A 22,179-nucleotide genomic window follows, 5' to 3' on the forward strand; every position below is an offset into this window, starting at 1 on the left:
TTGCTCTACTCCTGAGGTTTAATCATCTCTAACTAAATGTACAGTCATTAAAACCACTGTTAAACAGCTGAGCACAACGAGGCTGAGAACAGTTTTCCCACCACTTATCTGGTAGAATAATTATAAACTAAATGATTCCAAACTCCTTATATATGTAACCCATTATTTTGCCTATGTTATACCAAATGAAACAGCTATAGTGAAAAAAAAAAAAAATAAAATCATTTATAGAAATGGTACCTCATGTGAGTTTGGGGCAGACAGCTTTCAGTACTCCCAAATCAAAGAGACATTTTCTGCTAGAACTGGTTGCTGGCAGATTTCTTCCTATAGATTTGAACTCTTTCTGATTTTATAGAAATGACGAGTGCAACAACCAAATGATGACACCGTGTTCCTGTGTATTAGTTTATTTAATTTTTTATCGCCACTAAGAGCAAGTAAATTATGTTGATACAATTGGTAAACATATACATTCGCTAGAACCTCCCACAATCCCACAGAGCTAAAGGAAACATTACGGATGTTACAGGATTAATGCTTTCATTCTATAATATGGATATATGGCTTTCATACAAGTTTTAAAAAATTGAAAAGGTAACACACTACTAGCTTACAAAATCAATATACAAACTGGAAAAAATAAAAGAAAAAAAGAAAAAGAACAGCATAAAGAACATAATCCATGAGAAGATATATAGAACTGGTTTAATAGATATATACAGTATTAGAAATCCATTGAACACAATACTCAGGCTTTAATTTGTTTGTTTTTTTGTGTTTTTTTTTGACTTTCATTTCTTCTCTTACTTAGCACCCAAACCGCAGGTATCAAGAGGATTTCTGTTTTATTTATTTTTAATTTTTTTTTTTTTCATTTCTTTATTTTTTCCTCACTTTTTCTTTGCAAAGAAAAAGCCTTTTTCTTCTTGGGTTTTTATGTTCACACTTAATCAGTTCTTCAACTTTGAAGCTTTGAATAAAGCCCTTCCATGTATTTACTGTGACAGAAGAGAATGTCACTTTGATACTAAGTCCTATTGGCCAGTTTGTTGGTGGGTGTTTGCATTTTCCTTGGGCACAGCTGTCCTTAAAATAATATGCTGGGGAAGAGAAGAAACATGACTCTCCAACCTATATACTACACTTTTATTTTAAAAACAAAAACAAAACCAGAACACAGGCCAAAAGTTCTCTCACTTCTGCTTTAGCTTTAAAACATGGCAGCACTAGTTGCGAGTCACATTTTGAGTTATGGATGCACTTTTTAAATATACTTTTGCTTCATTGTATATGGATCTTCATACATATTCAATATATATGAGTGTATATTTGAAGATGCTGAGTTTGACTAACATCCTGATGAGGTGGTTCCTAGCTCCAAGAAGCAGCAGTAGTAGCCTGCATCTGCTGCAAATCCCTTCAGTGACCACCACAGAATCTGGACTACCAGAGCCACTTTCTTCAGCTGTAATAACCTAGATGAACTATATAATTATAATATAGGAAGTGTAATCAATCACCCATTGAGAATAGTTAGATAGTGTCTTGTTGCCAAGTAGATTAGGCTGTGGGAATTCAAACAGTGTAATTAATTAAATGAAGTTGGCTAGGGGTGAGACAGCACTGCAGAGGCTATTCATTTTCCTAGCTTTACATCACAGTGTTCAATAGTAAAGCTTTTGTACGGTCTTTAACTTTGAACAACTTTCCAAAATAGGAATACTTGGAGAGTCTCTATTTTGTTCCATCAGAAAAAATCACACATTGGACTCATGCTTTCAGTTTCATTGTGATTTCAGATATGTACTTATTTTTAGCAACTTATGATGTCAAGACACTCCACATTCAAATGGAAAACTCTGGAAATTATAGAGGGCTTGCACAGACCTACCAATGTTATGAAAAAGAATATAGCTGAGTTCTCATGTTTTCCCTGAAATATCTCATTTCTTCTCAGGTCAGAGTGATGGGACCACAAGGCAGAAGAGTGGCAGAAGGGGAGCATTAGAAGAATTATTACACCTCATTGTTTAGTTTTGATCCAAAAGTACATGAACATTTCTGTTTCTATGAAAAACACTATCTAGACCTTCTCCAAATTCAATTATCCATGGATTATAAGAGGGTCCTTCCACACTCTAATTTGCTCAGACAGCACTCCCTATACATGAAGATCGATGCACCATGTTTCTTCATTTTAACCAAAAGGTATAAGAGAATGCATTAGGAAATGATCCAACTTCTTGCTCTGCTTACGTATCTCAGGGGCTCTTCTGTTTGAGAGTAGCCATTCTTTCATCACTCTCTACTCTTCACTGTATGTGATGCATTTCTTTTCCATAAGAAGCCTCACTCAGGTTGGTCTATGACAGAGCAAACCACCCTCCCAACAGATAGAATTGATTTGCTCATTCTTATATTTCTTTGTTCACTGCCATCTTCTGATGAACACATATTCACTGTTTCATTTATTTTTTGTGTTAGAAGATCACAATAAGAGGTATCTGATGGTAGGGGCTTGCTGGGACTGTTTTACAACTAGTCAGCAAGTAGTGAAGAATGTATCCTTTAGCATTAGGAAAGATCAAAAATGTCTGCAGAGGTTAGGTGGGAGGTAGATTTCCTTAGCAAATCTGTTGGAAAACCTACTAATAATATCAAAATCAGGGGTGAGTGGTGGAGGGCAGCAATAGGTGCAATCTGTCCCCATACAGGACAGTATATAGTCAGAATTTTGCATAGGATGCTCTCCTAGAGAGTTTTAAAAGATTGAATAAGAGATGTCTACCCTCATTCACATGCTTCCCGTTAGCATGAGAATCTGGGAGATGTAAATTAGTATTGTGTCATGTCAGAATGGTGTACCTGAACAATATTTAGCTTTGGAAAATCGGAAGTTTTACATTGTTAATGTTGTTGCAGTGCAATTTCAATAGCAACTGAGTACAAAAAATATATTCATGCCTAGGAAGAAATAACAAATTCCTAGACTGAAGAAAAGCCAGACTGCCTCCTCATGGATGCCTTCTTTTAAGGATGGAGTGGGAATCCTCCATATTTTCAGTAACACCCTATAGTCGCCTAGTTTTCATTAAGGCACAAATAAAGCAAAGCCGAAAAGCAAATGTGACACCAAGTAATCCTGCCTTCTCTAATCAACAAAGAAGCAAGAAAAAGAAGTTTGCATAAAATGCTTCTGATGGTATTTCCTTCTTCTTGACATAGGCCCTGTGATCAATGCTACACTGTCTGTTGATATGTTTTATAATTATCACTCCTGTATTTCTGCTTATTTTTCTCCTTTGAAAAAACAGTACAAGTAGTAGTATAATTAGAAGATGAAAACCAGAAATTAGTATTTACCTGAATGTACAGCAAATGTCTTCCCCTGCTGGGGCCTTACTCTAAAACATAATTTATGCTATAGTCTTGTTGCACTTAATAGTCTGTGAAATACGCCAGGCTGACAAGCAATGATTCTCTTTCAATAGTGGCACTTCTGCCAGGAGACATGCCAAAGTGTTAAAAAGCTCCAGTCCTCAAATACTGATTTAAATCAAGATAGAGACAGGCCTAATTGCTTGGAAGCATGGCTCAGCTTACATAGAGGAAATAGTGGGAGCTATACTCAAACTACCCTAAATTTAAACTTGCTGAAATCCAGAGACTGGATGCAGAATCACCCTTTTCTGGTGTTCAGCAACTCACCTCTCTTTTCTGAGCACTTAGATCTCCCAGAAAATGGTTGCCATTTGAGTAAAGTATGATGTACACATGCTAACAATAAGATGCAAATATAGACCCAGATGTGTGTTGTTGAGAAGTACAGAGGAAGTCTTCCTATTTCACACCCTTTGCTCACAGGACTGTTGTACTTTCTGCTTGTCCTAGCATGATATTATATTTGTTTGATTCTTTGATTTCTGTAAACTCTCTCCATGGAGGCCATACACTACCACTGTAACAATGGAAATTTGACTGACCTCCTTCAAAAACTGTCAGGAATGTTTCTTTTACAATCCAGATGGGCAGCTAATTGTAAGGGACAAAAGGTGATGGAGGAATCATAGAAAATTTGTTTTCTTTTTACTCACAAAAGTAAAAAACAGAAGTCATATCTACAGTTTGCTAATGGAGAGTCATACTGTAAGTCTCAGCATCAATCCCAAATCCTGCCAGCTCCCTCTGAAATGTGGATGAGATTAGCTCACAGAAGAAAATGGTGCAACAGTGTCTACACTCAAAGTTGAACCACTTCAAGTGAACTGATGCAGCATTTAAACAGACAAACCTTTGGTGAGTGAAAAAGTTTCTTCCTTCCTTTGTCGTCAATCAGATCTACCAATTCATTAGTTCAAGTCTGAGGCATAAGCATAGGCAGACCTGATCAGATCATAAAATAAAACAAAACAAAAAACAAAATGGAAAAAAAAAAATAGCACCCAGCATCACCCGAATAAATGCCTTTTTGAATTGCAACTTATCATTTTGGGTTTGGTCATTGCACATCCACCATATATGGAACATTAATTATATCACTGTCTCAGGTATGTCTAACAGTATAGTTAAAATTACAAGGACATCAACAAAGACTGCAAAACACACCAAAATAGTCTGAGAAATACTTGTGACTAGTCTATCTTGAGCTACATGCAGCCTGGCTTCAGAAGGGTTTGGGAATGTCTACAGAAGGACTTGCCTCACTGTAAGTTCAGATCAGCTAAAGTCCACATGTGAGAGAATAAAAGAGGACAAGCTCTGCTTTTTTTAATTTTTATTTTCTGCTTAGAAAAGGGAAGTGAGAAGATAGATAGACCAGTAAAAGACTCTGCATTTCTATAAGCTAATTCCAAAAGAGCATTGTGATTTACCCAGATGACTGCACCCTGATGCAGCTTCACTAAAGTCAATGAGTATCTGCAAGTGCAAAAGAGAAACTATGGGAGACTTCCTGTTGACCAGCAGGCAAAGCCTGGGTGAAGCTTACTTCTTGTTTACCAATTTTTTATAATTTTTAAATGGTGTTTTTTAAAAGAATTTGAAAGCTGAAATGCCATAGGTTTCTTCTAATTTATCTGGTCTAAATGTTGTTTGGCTTGTAAAAAAATCTTTTACCTGAGGATATACCAACTCATTGCAAGATCTTTTTTCTCCTTTGTGACTTTTCTGAGGACTCATTATCATTTGATATATGTAAAATCAAACATACAGAAAAACCAACAGGTTTTATATTTTCTTTTCCCTTTTTGAGTTAAAAACAAAAATGAAGTTAAAAGAAAAATCTACCTTTATGGCTAAGATTTTCCAAGGTGTTTTTAATTATTTAAAAATGGAAGAAAGTGAAAGGTACCATCTTGATATTTCAATTCTACTTTACCGATAGACAAATAAACCTAAAAAATAATTTCATTCCTATTTATTTCAAGTCTCATAAAATGTCCCTTTTTTGGTCAGAAATATGAGCCATCTTAGACAGTTTCCAAACTGAATCGTTCTGTTACTTCCCATAGGCATAATTTCTATTTTCAACCAGCTATAGTTAAAATCAACAGGAAGATTCCCACTATAAAAAAGAGAGTTGGGTCAGGCAGAATAGCAACAATTTAAATTAGATTTTTGTGAAAAAGATATTCTCCATTCGGGGGGGGGGGGAAGAAAAGAAAAGAAAAGAAAAAAAGAGCTTTTGTAAGTAAAACATTATCATTCACCAATGTCAGCATAGTAAAAGAGGAAAAAGAGTTTTGCTATCCTTCCACTTAGATATTTTTGTAGAAAATCTCTTTTCTATAAAATCCTAAAAACTGAAGACCCTGCTACATCAAACCACTGAATGATCTTACAATTTTTACTGCCAGGAACCAAGATACAAATGCTACTGTTTTTCATACAGTCTATAACAGTTTGGAATGAACATTCTCCACACACAGAAAAAAATTCTTTGCCTGCAAATGCTCAACAAAATGTCCCCATCCTCTCCTTAAACAAATAACTTCAGTTATCCAGATGTTACAACTTAAGAAACAGTATTTGTTTGTTGTTTCAGACATACAGTCCTAATGCAGGAGTCCAACCAGACTCCTGTATCCACACAGGGTACCACTGGGTTCAGCAGGGCTCTACACAGGTTCAGATTCTGCTTGCATGGAGTAGTTACAAGGCTGAGACCTACAGCAAGACTTGAGAAAAAAAATATTTTAAAAACTTCTACACTGTTCAGTATGCAATAGACAGAATTTTCTAAATGAGTTTGGAGTCCTTTATCACAGGCCTCTAAAAATTGTTGTTAGGGTTATACATCAAAAATACTAAAGTAAATAAAAAAGAATATTTTTTTGTCTGTGTTTGCTTGTTTCCTTCTATTGTACCATTAAGCTATAAATAATTTTAGGATAGAATGCCTAGGTATAAATGAAACTGTTAACCGATCATGTTTGCTGATGTCCCTTTCTCACATTGCCCAAGTTGGCTCCATTAATCCAGCATCTTCTCTTGTTTCTTGCCTTCCTTTTTCTTCTTCTTGGATTCTGTCAAGACAATAACCACAAACAGTCAGCATCTAAAAGTCCCAGTAATAAACTTCATCCAATATCCCTGAAAGTTCCCCTTTATTTCTCTATACACATAAGAACAGATTTTGTTTCCTGAGCAGGGAAAGAGGAAACTGAATGAAATGAATATAAAACGAACAACTGAGAAGCTGGAGAGGATGGGAACGGGGTGCACGTCTAATTCAGTTCTTTCCTATCTGAGCACCGACCCTATTTGGCATGCAGAGCACTGTGTCTGGAACTTGTTCCAAAAACAAGAAAGCAGCAAGTGGCTCCTGGAGAAACCAGGTCATGGCTCAGCAGAGAGCTGGAATAAAGCTCTGCACACACTACCCACACACAAACCCCTCCCTTGCTTCCTTTCTATTTCATTGTTTATCTTTGGCTTTCTCTGAATATGAAGGCAACTCCAGAGCATGGTGAGAGAGCTCACTGGTTTCTTCAGCTTCTCCATTGCCAGCCCTTCCCCATTTGTTTGGGACAAACACCTATGCACAGTTGATAGGCAGCAGAAGTTTGGCGTAAACTGTTCTGCTGGTTAGTACCAATAGGATTGGGAAGGGAAAAGAGAGCATTTGCTGCTCTAACTAATGTGTAGTGTGTAAGGGAATGATGTGAAAATACAAGAGAAAGTGTGCATGTTGTACCAACAGTTATCTACAGTAACTTTCACCACAGTAAGTGTTAATGCTGCGTTCTACAGGGAGAAGAAATAAACAAGGAAGCCTAAAAAAATGAATAAGAAATTAAGGGGGTCAGATACTTTTGTCCCACTTACAATCCTGTAATAGGGCAGTTAACAACTCCGTGAGAATGAATAAATCCTCTGAATATTGCTGTGAAATGTAGAAAAACGGGTACTACAAAGAGATGGAAACTGAGTTTCTGTGAATTAGTTGTCTGAAAAGAAAACAGTAAGCAGTAGACTCATGTTTGCCTTAACATGGGTTTCACTGATAGACACTTGCCACCTTTGAATTATGCCTTTGTTCCTTCCTTCTCAGAGGAAAAAAGAAAAAGAAACTCCATCTCAGGTGAAGAGGTAAAGTAACATCCATCACCCTGAATGAAAAGGTAAGTATTTGGTCTTTAAGGAGGTCTTCTTTGTGAATATGATTAATTTCTCCTTGCCTGGTTCATGTAACACGGACAGTCAAATAGCCATCAACTCTGGTAAAACTAATGTATTTCATTAAAGCCAAGGAAGCTTTTTTGATATCCTTCAGATACGATTAAGGCTAAAATACCTTAGAACAAGAAGTAACTGTTTTCAGTCTGAAAATGTGAAAATTGTTATTATTATTGCTATCATTATTTCTCTGACGGTTTGTGTGAGTGTACATGTATACATGCCTGCAGCCTGCAGCCATTCACAGAACCTGTTGTTATTTTACAAACTATCATTACGAAATGCCATTTTTCATTAAGTTAATACAGAATTTGCACTTGGCTGAAGCTTCCTTTTTCCCCTACTACTTTTCTGTCTGCCCTTCTAATCTTTTTTACTCAAATCTTTATCTAAATTTTCCATTATATCACTGATCCTCCCGGATTGTGCACTGTATTGATTGGCCTCTTTCTCCCTTTTGTATCTATTCCAAGAAAGAAACATTTTATCAATACAGTATTTTATCAAGACAAGCACTTGGATTAATCTATTCAAACCTGCCAACAAAAATAAATAAATAAATAAATAAATAAATAAATAAATAATAAAATTAAAATTAAAATTAAAAAAATGTGCAGCTCGCTTTTGGGATGATGTTACTAATTAAGAGGAGAAGGTTTTATTCAGCAGTCATTATGTGATCATATCAGTTCCCTGCCTCAAAGACTATATCTTGCACTTGACTTAAGGTCCCAGCCAGATGTCTGTATCTACTTCTCAGTGAAAGGGAGAAACTAAACTCACCCTGTTGTCCATCTTGTGGTAATCAATCTGCATATCACACAAACTGCCAAATCCATCTACTTACACAGGGAATTGTTTCTTCTTGATGCTTCAGGATAACAAAATGCTCCCACCTGGGAGGTAATTCCTCTCACACTAAAAGTACTCACACTGCCAGAGCTTAATCTTTCAGACAGTTAAGTTGTACTGATGCAAAGCACACTTCCTCCATGAAATGACACGTAACCTCAGAGTTGTGGCGATATAAAAAAGAAAACAGCTCAAATATTTCCCAGTCCTTAGGCTTGTTTAAAAACTATATCCTGTACTTCAATACCCATTCAATTATGTATCAAAATGTTGTTGTTCATAATGTCTTGAACAACTCTGCTCACAGCTACCCTCCACCTGCTTTGACTGCGCATTCAGGCTATAGACAACAGTATGTGACTGCAGAAAGTTGCTTTTAAGACATATTTTGTTCATGTTTTCTCACTGCTCAGATCTACGCTAACATTTGTGTTACTTAGACTTTCACTGTCCTCATTTTTGTTCACCCTAGACTGCTGTCTCAACTTTTATATGCTTTAAAGTCACCTCACAAGCCACACTGGGATCTATATTACCCTGATCACTTTGCCAGCATTTCTCTTTCCAGGGATGCCAGCCACTCATACTGAAAGGGTCCGCTTGCCAGCAGTGCCAGCCCTGACAACATGCTTGGAAGCCCTGAGCAGTTCAGAGTTCAGTGCCAGTTACCTCAAAGCTCAACAGTCCCATACTCCTGCTATAGGCATCTACCAGCTAAGGGGGGGAAAGATCTCCAAGATACACCACCACCAATAATCCAACTCAGATTCCTATTCCATAAAAGTAAATTACCTAAATTAACTTCACTTTAGCACAGACTGAATGCAAGACCACCCCAGAAATTTCATTTCAGGTTTTTCAATCTGATCACTGCCCGCTGTCAGAATCTGCAGTAACTTCTCAAGCTATGCACACTGAAAATAGACTTTATGATAGGAAAGCCACAATGCCACTTTCTACATCACACTGACATCACAAGGCAGTTTGATTTCAATGATTCGAGGCTGAGGTAGAAGGAAGCAAGAAAAGAAACACAGTGAACAAAGCCTACCTTGAGCAAAACACTACCATCTGCTAGAACCCTTCACCTTACCAACCTAGTTAAAGTAAAATCTGTGAAGACAAAGCTATGACTCTGTGCATTGGCCATGTATTAGCTACAGAAAATGTATTTGCTACAGACAGGTGTTACCAAGAATATGCAGTCACTAAAATGTGGTGATCAAAACTGATGAAACCTAGGTTCATACCAGAGCATACTAAATATTTTATCTGAAATTCTAATTTTAATCTGAATCTCCACACTGTATTACCTGCTTCAAAAGTTTGAAACATTTAGTACCGAGTCAGACATTTACTGGAGGTGTCTTTATGAGCTACCTCTGGGGAATTCAGGATGCAATAGAGGAGGGAACAAGGCAGAAAGCAGGAAGGACACACTCAGTTGCACAGAGGGCACTATGAGATATTGCCCCAGCCATACTATCCTTGCACTTTTGGCATGGCTTAGCACACAACCACTCTGAAGAAAGCAACAGTTAGCTATAACCCATCCAGGCTTCCTTCACACTAAGGAAATTCTTAGCTTTAGCTTTACCACCCCTATATATCCTTGCAGCAAAACAAATGGACCAGGAGAGTGAGTTATGCATAGTCCAGAATATTAATGAGAATTGTAAAAACCATCCTCAGTTTTTGTGTCTGTTTTATTGCATGTGCTTTCTGCTGTCCCTCCCCCTTCTCTCTGTCTCACAGTGAGAGAGCTCTTGCACAGCTGGAGGCTAGAATCTTGGTACTGGGCAAATGCAAAGAGCAAATTCAGAATACTTGTCTGTTCCTGCAGAGAGCAGCAATCAAGCACTGCACAGACATCGTGCACCCCCCAGAACTCAGAGCACTTCTAGTGAGATAAAAACACCCACGTAGTGTAGTACAAATAGCCCTGCAAGAGCCAGCTGTGTTGATGCACGCAAATTTGATTTTGTAATCATTCAGCAACGTGAACAGCCTTATTTTTAAGAACTGTTGATAGGATTAAAAGCTGCATTGTCACGGGCCCAAATCTGCATGAAGATCAAGAACAAAAATGCAGCAAATTTAAGGTGAGGACTTTACTGAGTAAACAAATTAATCTGATAAGCAATTTGAAACGGCAGCAATTCTCCTTAAATAACTGTCTTCATTCTGAAGCTTCATTCTTACTGCGCCTGCAGTAAAGGAAAGTAATTATATTGAACAGAAGCCACGTACGTTGTGAAGCCACTATTAATGAATAAGGTACAAAAAGTAAGTAATTGCATTTTAATGGGAGCCAAGCACAGAAAGCCAGGACTTGCATGCATTTATTTTCCTTTGTTCTGAAGAAGGTAAAAATTCACTCATGGATTGCTGAACTTTCCTATACACAAGATCAAACAGTGCCCCCAGAAGTTGTAAAAACCCGTTCAAAATTTCAAAAGCATTTAGAGCAAAGCATTTCAGCACCACGTGTTCGGGACACAGAAATTAGTGATGTGTCCCACACAGTACAAGGAAGACAGGTTTCCTAAAGGGCTCTCCCTCTCACACTGGGAGATGTATCTCAGAGCACTTGATTGCTGTGGTAGTGGTCATTGGGAATGGGGGTGTGAGGCAGTTCTCAACTTTGATGAAACCAAGGATTTTGTCCCTTGGTAAAAATAAAAACCCACAATACAGGTATCACTGTACAGGGCTTCACCCTGCTCCATAGGAACAGAAGCAGTAGTTTCTCAGAAGCAGTAGAAACCTCATGGTTTCCACGATTACAGGTGAAAATCTGCTGATTCTGAAATATCACTTAAACATGGTATTTCTTCTACTGCTATAGAAAGAGAAGCATTTACTTATTCCAAATCAGTTTAAGTAAAAACAAACAAAGAAAGAAATAAACAAACATTAAAAATACCTATGATGGCAATTTTGTTCCAAAATGAATTCTTCTTAAGATGCTCTTTGAACATAACAGAGTTGTACTGGATAGAAGCAAAAGCAATACTCCACTAACTAAAACACCATAGAAAGTAACTCTCCAATGAATTAATGACCTTTATGTGATTTTTATTTTTTTAATGTATTACAACTGACAGTATCCCCTGCATGTAAGCTCTGCGTTGTTTAATCACTGCCTTTTCTTGACTTGTGTTGCTCAGGTTTTCCACGTCACTCTTCTCCAAGCAGGTTTTGTTCTGATTCCCACTTTCTCAACTTAAATTCAGGATATCCCTGTATTTGTTCCCAGCTGAACACAGCTGAACACATTCAAACTGAAAGGCTAAGCTGCAGACACATGCCAGAAGGATAGTGTACAATGTGATATCTATAGGGGAACAGCTAGATTCATGATTGTTACAAACAATATATCCAAAAAAGAAATGGACAAGAGTGTCATTTGTGGAAAATGGATCTCTAATTTTCTTCTCATTTTCTTTTAGTCCGAATCACATGCACTAAATCCATTAAGTTATTCAGAAGACTGTTACTGCTAAACTTTTCAAGCAACGTCTATTTTGCACTTGGAGCCTGCTGAAGAGGTCTGTCTAACTGGAAGATGGTTTCCAGAAGTGGGTCACTTTGCTCTTCTGTTTGCTTCTTATCATCTGGTGTATTCACTTTGCTGATTTAGGGAAAGGACATTCTTACTGTTCTTTGTCATGTTCTACAATCAACACAACCCCATCTCGGCTGGCTCTTCAGCTGTCTGTCTCAGTGGTACACAAGATCCATCTTAATACTCATGAGACAGGTGCAGGAATAGAGTGATACACTCAGAGTTTACTCTCTGCATTCACATGACTGCTGGAGACTGCTGAAAAGAAAATGTAGTAATAAGCTCTTTGGAGCTGCATTTCCCTACGTCTACAGAGAAGTAAAATGCTACATTGCAGCAGTTCGTACGTCAAACTGAGAGCAGTAAACAGCTATTTACAGAAAATTATTTGCTATGTACCGTGAATATAAACCTCATTTAGTGTAGTTGGCTTTTGAAAAGCAGACATGCACATTTCTCAGTGTGCTCTGTGCATCTGCCCCAGCCTAGTCTACCCTCAGGGCAAAAGGTACAGCCTTTGCTTTGGCCAGTGTTCCAAGCAGAGGAGTCGCCTACAAAACTTTTGCAGTAAGTCCAGATAGGAGAACAGATATAGGGAAGGTGATGTGGAAAATGAGATGGAGGAAGAAAGAAGGAAAATAAAACTTGAAAGGAAAGGAAGTGAAGAACTAGAAAAGGAGAGGACAAAAAGGAAGGAACAGAGCTCTCTCTCTGTTTCACTGCTGGGAACAGTAATGAGTGTAAACATTTGCTGATGGCATATCTTTTATCACAGTAAGTCCCACAGCTTTAGGCATTTCCACAGCTCAATGGCAGTGACTAATGCCAAGGAGGCTGGCCGGCTCCTCCAAACCAGGAAAGTGAGACAATGAGCATGTAAGAGAATTGGCACACTGGGCTATTTAAACTTCCTCCCCAAAAGGTCAGTATTAAGTACTAAAAGAAACTTCTGCAGGCACAAGAGGGTTAAACAAGAACATTTGTCACATCCAGTTTTTCGTCTTGAGTGCTAACACAGAAAAAAGTCATCTGGAATATAAACCAGAAGGTCAGAAAACATGGAGGGTCAGGTTTCCCATGAAATTTCCCTGTGTTCTTTTCAAAATCACCTGTTAAATCTGCAGAACAACTAAAAATTGAAAAATACTTCTTTTAAAAATATCTTTATCTTTCTTTTTCTCCTACATGCATTTACTGCTCCCTGGAATCACGGATGTGTGAATCAGAATGAGAGTACAACTGGATGAAATGCTCAAATTATTCATCCAGAAACTCATTTTCCAAAGGTACAAAAGCAGTCTTGAGAGATGCTACAGGAGAAAGCTCTCAAGAAGCATAAGGGAGGAAACTGAACAAAAAAAAAAACCCAACACTTCCATTTGAAGACATCAGAATTTCATTTGCTTAGGCCTGCAATGGCAGCTTTCTAGCAGCTTGAGGCTGATCCACGCCACAGGCACTATCATGTTTTATTTTTCTTATATGGCTTACTCTTGTTCACACTTAAATTAATGAGAAAAATCTTATTTCCTCATGTTACAGTAGCAAGGAGCCAAGACACAGAAATGTATCTCAGACACTCACAGAGTTCTCGTTGAGTTTTACTTCATCTTGAAATAACAAGCCTCATCCTCAGACTAAGGGAAATACTACCAAGAATTTAATATCCAGTCTCACCCCTCTGGACCACCATTTCTCCTCTTGGTTTTCACATTTCTCAGCTCCATGAGACATAAATTATTCATGGAAAAACTGCCTCTCACAATGCAGTCCTTAGTACAATGGCACCCTTTTTCAACTGGGGCCTCTGGGCACTCATGCAATACAAATAATCATGATGATAGCAACAATAATAACAGTCAGTCATGCTGTTCCCGCTGGGCATCCACTGCCAGTGTCTGTCCCACAGAGCTCAGATCACTGTACTTCACTGCAGGCTCCTACTCAGTGCCAGGGAACACTCTTGAATGAGGCTGCCTCATGCCTTCATAAGAAGAGAGAAACTTTCCAATTTACCTTTCAGGTTTTTGTTTAACTATAGCAGCTGTTGCCTAATATAAGAAAATCCCTCATTTTTATATCTAATTAGTTTAAGTAGATCCTATTATTCTGCCTTCTGTAATACTAATTATTACGCTAGCTGCATGCCTGCATGACTAACGAGTTACATTAAAGACAGGGAGTTCTGCAACCTTCAGAAAGAAATACAAGAAGAGAATGATGCCAAAACAGGACACATCAGCATCTTTCAAATAAAACAAAATCACAGTCCTAACAAATCACTTGTTCTCCCCTTACACTTCTTCCAGCTACTCTTCAGAAGAAGGCTATTTTTTTTGCTGCTCAAAGGCAAACTTGAGGGAGGGCACTATGGAAAAAGCTGATTGCCCACCCTGTAAAACAAAGTGGGTCACAAACAGCCAGTCCTCTTTTTCAGTGCTGCACACAGTCTGAGCAACAAGTAGCTGCATATCAGGTGAGCAATTCATTCAGAAATTGTCACTGTGAGCTCCTTGCAACAACCAACAGCCAAGTCATTCTGCCAAAGTGCAGACAGTCTGCCCTGGCAATGCTGTTAGTCAGATGTCCTCTCTGCAGGTAGGAATCAAAGCTGTAGTGCCCAGAAACCACATGTTGCATTTCTGTTTCTGGCAACGAAGTTGGTACAGGAATATATCTGCTCATTAACAAAAGCCCAGCTCTATGTTTTGACAGCAAGCTCTCCTAAGAAGACACATAGTAAGTTAATATCAAACACTGTCATAAATCCACTGAGATAACACCAAAATGAGACCTGAGTTAAATATGGTAGTTCAGACACCCTGAAGTAAATTGTCACATTCATATAACTGCAGACAGGGGAAAAAAGGGAGCAATTGCTGCTAGTAAAAACATGCAGCCAGGAGTTAACAGCTCCTAATTGAGCATGTGCACCTGCTACTGTAACTGTATGACCCTGAAAAATCATTTAACCTTTCTGACTTTCAATAATTATTATTGTTTACATTGTACTTCCACAGCTCTATGGAGCTATAGTAGGATTACCTGATCATTTTCTGGAAATTCTTCCCATAAAGTTTCCTAGATAGAAAAAGTAATGTAGTACAGATTATTTATGTTGCTATTAACTCTTAAATAAAGCTCTTCAAACAACAGGAAATTAGTAAAATCACTGTAGGAGCTCATACACCACCACAGACAGGCAATGCTCTGATGTACTGCTACAGTCTAATGCTACACCTGATTCATTACAGAAAAGACATTGTAGCCATTATAATCTATTGCAAGTCTTGCCCTCTTCTGAACAGTCTTTAAAAACATGGGTAGTGGATAACACGGTCTTTAGATAACACTCCAGTTATTAAAGACAACAGTTGCATAAGCAGTATTAATGTTTGCGTGCTTTAGTAAAATTGTTTTCCTAAGTGTCCAGGTAAACTGCTTATCCTATTCAGTTTTATCTTTATCAAAGTTATAAGTTGTTCAAAGTACAGGAATTATGGGGAGAGAGAGACAGGAAAAATGAGAGTGACAGAAAGCCTGAGTGAAAAAAAAAGAAAGAAAACTGACCAGGCTACCCAGAGGAGTAAAAATAAATTCCTTCTCTCTCAGCAGTATAACCAAAATGTTTCCTGAATCCTGACAATATCCCATTCTTTTCCTCTCTGGCTGGCTGGAACCTGAACAATCAACAATCATGTTTGGGTGGCCGTGAAGTAGGCCAGATGGAGTTTGTCAGATGTGATTTCTACTCTTCTGTGCAAGCTGGCCATCAGAGCAGCTGCTCAACAAAAGTTCTTTTGCATCCATCAAGATAGTTTAGAGCGAACTTGAACATCCCTGGCACTTCAGACACTGATTAGAATATGCAGTCGTATGTATTAGAGGAGATGTGTCTGCTTCTGCCAAAATCCTGTGATAAAAATTATTGTTTCATCCTTTCCAGCCTTTGTGACAGGCTTACTCATAACTTCATTTGTGTACTAAATAAACAAACCCTGGTGTCTGGGATATCACTGTCACAGCACTGACAATCTCTCTGTCAAAACTGATACCATTCAAGAATGTACACCAGTTTTCACTATTTCAGTGCAGCAGCCCAAGACCAAGCTATTGTCATCCAATCCAAGAGCATCTCATCAAAACTATGGGGAAAAAAAAGAACTCATTAGAAATCCAGATAAAATTCAGATTCCTAATTCATCATCTGCTCTCCCTCTTGAAAAAAAATTAGAGGTTCTCTAATAATTCTCCTCTTGCAAGCAGTGATTTCTAAGACTACAATCCATTCTTAGAGTCAGCTGTTCAGAAGAAAAACACTGAGACAGAGGAATTGCTAATAAGGAAAACATACAAAAGTTAAAGGAAAAAATATCCAGGAAGTTAGGTTATTTTCCAAACTTCAAAAGATTCAAAAAGCTTTTAAGGCTTTTCCATGAATGCTGGCTAATGATAAACCCATGAGAATTCTTAGATCAACATTTTATCAGTAATTCTAATGCTAATGAGAATATCCTGACTTAATTTAGCAGAAGTCTTCCTGCAGACCAAAGAACTTCCTCAAAACAAACAAACAAACAAAAAAACAAAAACAAACAAACAAAAAAAACAAAAAAAAAAACCCATACTTTTGTCAGTGAATCTGACAAACAACCCTTCAGATTTTTCTGTATGTATATATATACATTTGTCTGTTGAACATCACTCAAACTCCCTGAAAACAGCACTCAACTTCTAAAGTAGTTTGGTGAGAGGAGAGAAAAACAGGATTTATGCTACCAGCATCGCTTTGCTACATTCACGAGCTGAAAAGCAACAACAGATAATGCTGTTTTCTTTTTCAGCAAAATCTGTAGAGGACAGGCTTGAAACGCTGTATACATACAGTCGCTTCATCTCAGAAATTATTTAGTAATAATAAAAGGAATTTGGGCAAGTCCATTAGAAAACATTTTTAGCATGGACAGATTCTTATACAGCAAAATACTTACGTCAGAAATTTTAGTTTTAACAGCAGACAAATTACAGTAAATAACAAAAGACACATTAAGCTGCAATTGATTGGAGAAGCTAAATGGAGGCTTTTACTTACCATAGTAATAACACTAAATCACAAGAAAAAAAAAGCAGTGCAATGGAGAGGTTGCAAATACAACCTAATAAAAGGAAAAAAATCAGGGCACGGGAAAGAGGGCTAGTCAGGAAAATTATTAAAGCAAATCTTCTTTCTGAATATACTGCTACTTTTCAGTGAAATAATATCAGTCATCTCGCATCCAATTCTGGTATTCCCAGCCTACCAATGTCATAGATGTTCTCAATGATGAAGTTCTTGAAGCCTGCACTAATCCAAAACGTAACAGTTTAGCAGTAGAACAGATTTCTTTCATCTATGGGACCCTCACTTACAATTCTGCTGTCAATGCCCACAAATGCTGTGGAACCACTGCCTTTCTACTCCAGAAAATCACAGTGGCAACTGATGGCAGCTGAGCAGCATTTACAGGTTTAGCAGCATATGAATACAGACTTCGAACAACACTATACCTCAAGAAAAAGATTGCTGCTTCCAAATAATGTATTATATGCTTTCTTCGCTTGTAGTCCTGAGTTGCTCATGTGAAGCTACGGAAGAAAAGGGAGCCTAATACGTATCTGTAGCCCATTTCAAGTGCTCAAGCAGTACCTAGATCTTATTTATTGGTTCTGAAGAATTAAATTTATTCTATTCTAACTATAGCTTGCATACAGTTTATTTTTTCCTTTATCGAGATACAGATAGGGTCTTACCTCCAGCCTGGAATTTCCCTCACCTCAGGAAGCAAAACGAAATATTCTTCATTTCAGCACTCAGAGTTTAACTCAGTAATGAAGTTCAGTAGGGCACAACATTTTATACAGTATTCAACTGCTTGACCTAATTTCTTCCTCTAGTTCCCCCTACTGCTCTCAACACACTGACCAGTGCAGTTCCTAGGCAGTCATACACACTGATCTGCAATATGGACTACTTCTCTTCAGCTCAGGGCTCAGGCACACTGCAAGTGTTTGACTTCTAGACTTGCTGCTTCTCCTAATGCCAACAGAATATGAACGAGCAAGTGGTTCATAGGAAGACGCTGTAAGATTTCTAATACAAGACAGGAAAGCAGAATTTCTGCCCACATTTATTATGATCACAAATCTACACTTGTACCTATTTCAAATTAATGAAGTCAGGTTCCCTGTTTAACTAGCAGCATACAACTATCTTGCTGCAGGTGGTCACAATCCAACTTTCAGGATTAGAGAAACTCCAATGCAGAAATTACACTTGCTCTACTAGGACACTGTTTCTCTCTCTTCCAGCAGCCATCAGTAGAGCCCACTGACTTCACATAGGTAGGACTAGGCAGAATGCTGGGGGTGGCTCAAGCAACAAAGCCCTTCTGGCAGCACAAGAAGAAACTTTATTCAATAAACTCCCAAATGCACAGAAATTTGCAAAAGAATAAAATAATAAAATAGTAAAGAAATCAAATCTTTCCCTTCTAACTAATAAGCAATAAAATTACACAGCTTCAAGCCCTTGTTGCATTTATTCCTACTTTTATTCCTCCTCATCCACTTCCACGCCCAAATGAAGATGTTTATTGCTGCTAACTCAACCAAGTCAGCTGGTTTCCGGAGATCCAGTTGTATGCTTTCTGCTTCACAGCTTGCATTATCTACACAGGTTCTAGACTCAGCACTTATCTGGTAGCTCCACTGAAGGTGTGCAAGTTTGCACAGGCAGAGTGCTCCATAGATCACTGGTGCACCACTACCCACAATTGGAAAACTGCTCATCCATGTTCCACCTGACACCTCTAATCACATTTATTTCTATAATTATCCAAATATTCAAAGCCTGGAAATTTTTTAACATAGTTTTCAGCAGCAAATGTCAGAATAATATAGCTTGTATCATTTACATAAAACAATATTACTTTGGTTGATTAAACAAGACCTCACAGCTTTAGCTTTCACTGAAAATCATCTTAAGCGCATAACATGTTATTCCAATGAAAGAGTATATTAAAAGGCCTTAATAACTAAAAATAAAATGTTTGTCTAAGAGAACTAGGAAACAAAACGAGCATATGCCTTCAGTTAAATAAGACAATAGGTGGACTCATCCCTGCTGTCTTTGAATAAAGAATATATAACCCAAAAGGTGCAGAACACCTGCATGCCCTCTTTTCAGCATGAAGTGAGCAAAACATTTCTTGAACACTACGTGTCCAGAAGGAAAGTAGTTCCTTTTTCAACTCATCATTATTCAATACCAAGTGTCAATATGAAAGGTATGTTTATCTCAACAAGACATGTTCTTGCATGCTATTACTGGGATGTTCTCATTGACAAGTAAGTTATGCAACACATCTTTACTCCGATGGTCTACTGCACATCAACGAACTGGAGGCAACACATGTAGTCCTAATCTTCATTTCACCTCTTGTCTGTTACTTTTCATTTACTATACAATGCAGGAATATTGCCTGCCTGGGAGACAGGAGAGGCTATGAGAGTACAATATCCTGTTCCTACTGAAGCATGTGAGACAACACAATTCCAACAAACTAAATGAACTAGTATGCAGCTTTCAGCAAATTGAATTTACCTTGAGGTTTGGGTTTGGTAAGCTTCCCACAGGGCTTTGAGATTGTGACAGTCTTCTGGCAGTCAGCATTATGAAGAGCTCTCTTTAGATTCCCAGTTCGAGTTTTCAAAGCAGTATTCAAGTCACATTCTCCCCAGGCCTGGAACTGGTATTTACACTCTGCTGCAATGAGTAAATAAATGGTAATTTTTAAAATAGAAGGATTGAGAGTGAAAACAAAAATGTTATCACTTCAGTAGGAACGAGTAACATTATAACCACTTTCATCAAAGCCAGAGGGTGCTCCTAGACAAAAGGGTTGTGCAACTGGAGAAAAGAATCCCAGGAGAAATTTTTTAAATTGTCAATACAGAATGTAAATAAAATGAAAATATATTGAACTATTAAGATAAATAAAGAAAAAAAGAAAGAGAAATGAAAACTTTGTTCAAGTTATGTATGATTGTTCCTCCATTTGTGTGATGACAAAGGTTAAGAGAGGAGGGTTGAATAGTTTCAAGAGAGTATGTGCAACCATGGTCTTGTCAAGGCTGAAAGTGCTGCACTGATTGCTTTGGAAAGGTCACACTGATGTCAAAGCCATACATATGTTGTTAGTTGCAACAAACTTGAAATTTGGAGGTAGATAGCACCTTATTTGCAGAGCTAAGAAAATATAGTCTTTCTTCATCATACTTAAGTAAAGAGAAAAAACAGTCCCTTGAAAGTGTGATGCTTACCTCCAAATTGCTTCTTCCAGTTGCAGGGAATCTTGCACTTCTGAGTCTTGGTGGTTTGTTTGCACTCTGCTCCAGTGCGAGTGCCCTCACGTGTCCCCAGGCCGCAGTCTCCATTGGTGGGCACACAGACACTCCACTGCCATTCCCCACAGTCAGACTTCTTGGCCTTTTTCTCTGGCAGAAGACAAGGAAGCAAACACAAGATAAATGGTCAGTACTCACAGCTGATAGAGAAATGTCTCTTCATTGAACAGCCACAGCGCCTGAGAGAGAAAATAAGGAAGATGTCTGTAAAACAGCTTCACAAGCAAAAGATCTGGCATGCCATTCACAGTTCTGCAAACATGTCAACCTCTTCAGCTTTAACTCCAAAGCACGATCACTCAAAGTCAGTTCCACTACACCTAATAGCCAAGTCAAACTCTCATAGAATCATAGAATTATCATAGAATCACTCAGGTTGGAAAAGACCTTAAAGATCATCAAGTCAAACTGCAACCTAACCACACTACCCTAAAAGATATAAGATCTTAAGAAAAACACCATAAAATGCAATTCTTAAAAAACATCAAAAATCAATCTGATAGATGTCAGTTTTCTACTCCATGCCTCTCTCTATTTCAGTGGGGTCTGAGTTCATCACTAGCAAAAAGAAATTACCATTGGATGTCTGGTTGTCTGTTTTCAGCACAGAGTCCATTTAGTCCTTTACTGGAAGATTTTAACTCTCATGGCACTGGTGTCGCAATTACATATAACACACAAAATGAGTAATGTGAGAACTACGCTTTCATTGTGATTCTCCCTAAGCCTAGTAGGAACCTACTCTCTGCAAATTTTAAGGAAAGATGTCTTGCAATACCTATTCTGTGATAAACTGAGGACTTAGTCTCTTCTTTCTCAAGCTGCCAGCTTTCATGAAAACTAATTTCTATTTTTCAACTGAGCACAGGAAAAAATGTCACTGCCACAAATACCTATCATGCATGTCAAAAGGTTAATGAATGCCTTGAATTTCACAACAAAACCAAAAGCATTTTGTATTGTCCCACACATGCAGTCTGCCTCAGGGATTAACCCTGTATACTAGACCTTACCAGGCTTTTCTTTCTTTCCAGCTTCAGTGGTACTCACTGCTGCCAGAATGAAGACAAGCGCCAGCAGAGCAGCCATGAACATTCGACGTTGCTGTTGTTGATGTAGCATTCTGGGGAAAAATGAGATAAAAGAAAATAGGCTTGGTTAGATTGCAAAAGTTGGAATCCCATCAAAATGGCAGCTACAGCATTTTTAGGAAGCTGAGCTTCAGGGACAGAAGACACGTGCATGTCAAACACAATTATCTCCTTACAAAAAAATATAAAGATTTTTAACATTTGTTTTCCAGTCCCTGCACCAAATGCCTGATAATGTCACTGATGCTATGGATGGGTTTTGCCACAGAATAGTCAGTAATTATTGCTCTCTGTCAGAGAATCCAGACTTGTGATGGGCCCGGAACTTCTTTTATCTTTCATGACATCTGGCTGTGATTTATTGTGTACAGTTTCACATGCATTCCATCTTACCAATTAATACAAAGTAGAGAATCCAACACTGTCTACCTTGCAAGATTTCAAGTTCTTATTAAGCTTACACAACACAACACAAAAGAGCTTTGTTCGTGAAAACAACATGTATAGGTAAATATGATGTATATAATTGCCATTGCTATGTTC

General features: G+C 38.0%; 1 protein-coding gene across 2 annotated transcripts in view; it reads right to left on the reverse strand.

Moving 5' to 3' along the window:
• Positions 1–381: 381 nt before the first annotated feature.
• PTN (pleiotrophin) overlaps positions 382–22,179 on the reverse strand; it is a 67,032-nt gene continuing 45,234 nt past the window's right edge. For both annotated transcript variants that reach the window (XM_015866610.2, XM_015866621.2), the window contains exons 2-5: positions 21,559–21,668; positions 20,462–20,635; positions 19,743–19,904; positions 382–6,527 (exon numbers count right to left, since the gene is read on the reverse strand). In XM_015866610.2, coding sequence (XP_015722096.1) covers positions 6,475–6,527; positions 19,743–19,904; positions 20,462–20,635; positions 21,559–21,667 — 498 coding nt within the window. In that variant the 5' untranslated portion in view covers position 21,668 and the 3' untranslated portion in view covers positions 382–6,474. The remainder of the gene's footprint in view (positions 6,528–19,742; positions 19,905–20,461; positions 20,636–21,558; positions 21,669–22,179) is intronic.

This window comes from Coturnix japonica, chromosome 1, assembly GCF_001577835.2.
Source record: "Coturnix japonica isolate 7356 chromosome 1, Coturnix japonica 2.1, whole genome shotgun sequence".
NCBI lineage: Eukaryota > Metazoa > Chordata > Aves > Galliformes > Phasianidae > Coturnix > Coturnix japonica.